Source organism: Oryzias melastigma, unplaced genomic scaffold, assembly GCF_002922805.2.
Source record: "Oryzias melastigma strain HK-1 unplaced genomic scaffold, ASM292280v2 sc02391, whole genome shotgun sequence".
Taxonomy (NCBI): domain Eukaryota; kingdom Metazoa; phylum Chordata; class Actinopteri; order Beloniformes; family Adrianichthyidae; genus Oryzias; species Oryzias melastigma.
Window position 1 is genome coordinate 1 of NW_023418964.1, and position 3,671 is coordinate 3,671.

Below are 3,671 nucleotides of genomic sequence, written 5' to 3' on the forward strand. Positions count from 1 at the left end.
TCAGATTACGCATTTCTACCTTAGAAAGCCCAAAACGCCCAGTCGGTACTGGATTAGAACCACAATTACATCCTCATAGACAGCCAAGGCGGAACCATCGAACATTGAAGCAGAACCCAAAGAGAAACCTCCACCGTGGATCCACACCATGACCTGGAAAGTGGAGAAATACACAGATTTACTGTAACTTCCCAACGGATAACACGATCAACATCATTCCAGTAGATTCTGAAGGAGAAAAGCGGCTCGTAGGAGCCGCTTTTCTCCTTCAGAATCTACTGGAATAATGTTGTTCGTGCTATTGGTTGAAAAATAAAAGTATTTTGTGTTTAAGTGTTAAAGGGTTAAAAGTTGATATTTAAACATAAACCAGAGGCTGCTTACTGGGAGCCTGGCATTTTGAGGTCGGTTTGCAGGAGCGTATATGTTGAGGTAAAGACAGTCTTCAGAAATGTCAGGAATTTCTGCTAGCAGGGCACCAAGTTGTTTCAAGAGGTCCGTGACAATTTCTATGCTTTGAATGCACCTTCAAAATAAGAGTAAAATCTGAGTCACCAAAATGCTAAGCTAAGAACTTTTTCAAAGGTTAGATAAAATTATTATTATTATTATTTAGATTCTGTTTACATGAAGGGTTGCTTGGTTGCATCTCTCATGCCGTTCCATCCCTCTACAGGTTGGGGTGCGGCCAATCTGAGGGAGGGGCCGACAGGTGGTTTGGCAAACGGGACACCAAGGAAGGCGTGGGCCCCGGGCTCCTTCCCCTTTACGCTCACATACTTCCCTCTCAGACTGCCAAGCTTTGTGTGGACTTCAGGAGCTGTCACGACATACATGAGAATTATTTTAGGTTATTAGTAAAAGCCTGATTTTAATTGGAAGAAACAAGTAGGAAAAGCAGGGGCGGAGCTACAGTGGAGCAGTAAGGGGAGCAACAGCCCCTCAAGCAATAATTTTGCCCCCCCAAATTTTTTTGTCAAAATTAGTATCATTATCAACAATTAAAAAATATATATTTAAAAGCTTTTATAAGCATTAGTATCTGCACCTAATGACAATAGTAAAACTGTTTGAAATAGGTATTTTTGACTTTCCAAAACCTTCTTCCCCCACCTTTCCTCCTTATATTTAGCTCTGCCACTGATGAAAATTAATCACTAAAATATTTTTTTGATGTACAAGAACTCAAAAAAAAAAAAACAATTTATTGACAAAAGTTATATTAAAAGTATTGTTATTACCGGCTCGTTGTTATCTTGCACTTATTTATAACTTGTATAATTTTTTTACATATTTTTACAAAGAGTAGAATACTCAGTTATTTAAGGTTTAAGTTGATTTATCCTGGAATAATATTCCTGCCTTTTTATTACTAAACTTTATGTTAAAAGGTTAATTTTTTTAAGTTTTATAAATGTAGTTTTATTGCTTAATGTTTATCCTGTTCGGCCAGAAACATAAGGTGTATTTTGGATTTTGGCCCCCTGTGGGATTGAGTTTGACATCCAGGATCTAACATGTTTAATGACTTTAACTAATGTTTATATATATCTTTTTTGTTCAGCACCTTATATTCAACAGCAAGTTGAGGAAAAGTGCAGTATAAATAAAAAGATTGATTGATTGTATTGGTTTTTATGAAAAATAAAACTTAAAACTCATCTTTTTAGTATAGCTTTCACATAGTTTTTACATGTCCACCTGTTTTTATTATGTTTTATTTATTTATTTTTTACTAATAATTTGATTTAATTTGATTTTAGTTAGAGGATGTGTTCTTTTTATTCATTATTTCTATTTTTTCCTTATAGTTGTTTATTTTATTGTGGAAAGCACTTTGAGATGCTCTGTAGAAGGAAAATTGCTACATAAATAAAGTTGAATTTAATCTGATTGAGGAAAGTTGATAACCAAATTAACATAGAATACCACGATAAAAAATATTTTAAAATGAAATAAATTGTTTATGTTAATATTGTAAATTACCATTTGGATTTAGGCATAATAATGCTTTATTATAAGTGTCCTTAAACTACTTATATGATATTAACGAGCATTAGTAATGTGGTTTTAAGATGCCTATAAAGACATGTATTAGCATTTGTTAATCCTTCATAAAATATTTGCTAACAGTTGCAATGTTCTTCAAATTTCCTGTGAGTTGTGATAAATCTACTAATTGTGTTCTTGTTAACAGTTTATTGAGAGCTTACAGCTCCCTAATATTTGTATCATAGTCATATAATCATAAACGGTAACAGTCACCCTTGGCCTCACTGACAATTCAGGTAAAAGGTAGTGAGGATTAAAGCCCTGAGCGAGATTAGGTAACACCTGGATGTGGTTTCTTCCATTTCACATATTTTACAGACACACTCAACCCTTCACCAAAGTTTGGATTTGTCCAGTTTGTACTTGAACGTAGCACAGATAAAAGCAACAGCATGAACATAAAACAAACACAAGAAGAAGGGAGTTTCCTTTGTCTAAGTTCTGAGCCTGAGCTGTAATGAAAGACTGTATACGAACCGTCTCGGTCTGCAGCCACACTGAGCACAAACAGCAGCAGACAGAAGAGAGAAGGTCCTGCTCGGAGCGCCATGGTCACCACTGCAGACCGAACTGTGGAGAGAGTGCTGCAGGAAAGGAGAGCAAAGTGCAACAAGAGAGAAAGAGGCCCGCCCTCCACTGAGCTTCTCAGAAAAGTCCATACGACTTAAAAAAGAAAAGTATTACTTATCAACAGGATGTGAGGTCATTTTTTTTTTTCTTTGGAAAGCCTCTCCTACTGGCTGTGGAGTTGCAACTCCCTTTTGTGCATTGCTCAGATTTGCATGAAATGTTATTTATGGCAAACCAACAGAAAGTTGACTCTAAAAGACTTTAAAAAAAAAACGGTCCATTTTAATGGTCAAGAAACATACTAAACAGTAATAATAAATAAATATTTAAATAGTGCCCAGTACATGCTCTTGGAATGCATTTTGTTTAATTTAGTTATTTTTATTAGGTTATTTAAGAGTGTCAAAGTGTTCCACATTTACAACTGCTTATTTAGCACAAACATGTATCAGATAAACATTTCTGTTGTTTTTATTGGTGGTTTATTTCAGTCAATCTAAACAAAATAAGACAAACATAGGAGATATTTAGCCTATCCATACATAGATATACAGCATAAAAAATTAAAGGAATATTCATGACTCGATTGAAAAAAACAAAAAATTAAGAGAAGTTACGCATCTATATACATACATTCACATAATTACTCCTAATCATAAATAGATATATTTGTGCTTGTGCATACAATACATGACACATCCTCCTGAGTGGTTAGCAAATTAGCACATTTAAAAAAATCTAATGTTTTTACAACTAAAAATATTTCTTTACAATTTAAGTGTAATTTCAGTTTTTTAATACGTGTCAAAACATTTGGATTCTTGACATTAATGCTGTCTAAAAGTGGAAAAAAAAGGAAAAAAAAGAAATTATTCATACTAACACTACAGAAGGCCCCATCTTATTGTTCGCCTGAGGCCCCCAAACTGCTAAGTCCGCCACTGTTGGCCACCGCTGACAATAACGATAAAACATTGGGAATCTACGGAAGAGGATTAGGGCCACTGAAAAAAAAAAAAGCTCATGAAAAATTCTGACTTTTAATCTCA

General features: G+C 34.5%; 1 protein-coding gene across 1 annotated transcript; it reads right to left on the reverse strand.

Annotated features, from left to right (window-relative positions):
• Positions 1–11: 11 nt before the first annotated feature.
• LOC112138849 (cocaine esterase) lies at positions 12–2,702 on the reverse strand. Its single transcript, XM_024261509.2, has 4 exons — positions 2,530–2,702; positions 628–820; positions 385–526; positions 12–153 (listed from the first exon to the last, which is right to left on the reverse strand). The coding sequence occupies exons 1-4, from the start codon at positions 2,600–2,602 to the stop codon at positions 16–18; spliced, it is 546 nt and encodes a 181-aa protein (XP_024117277.2). The 5' UTR covers positions 2,603–2,702; the 3' UTR covers positions 12–15.
• Between the last annotated feature and the right edge of the window lie 969 nt (positions 2,703–3,671).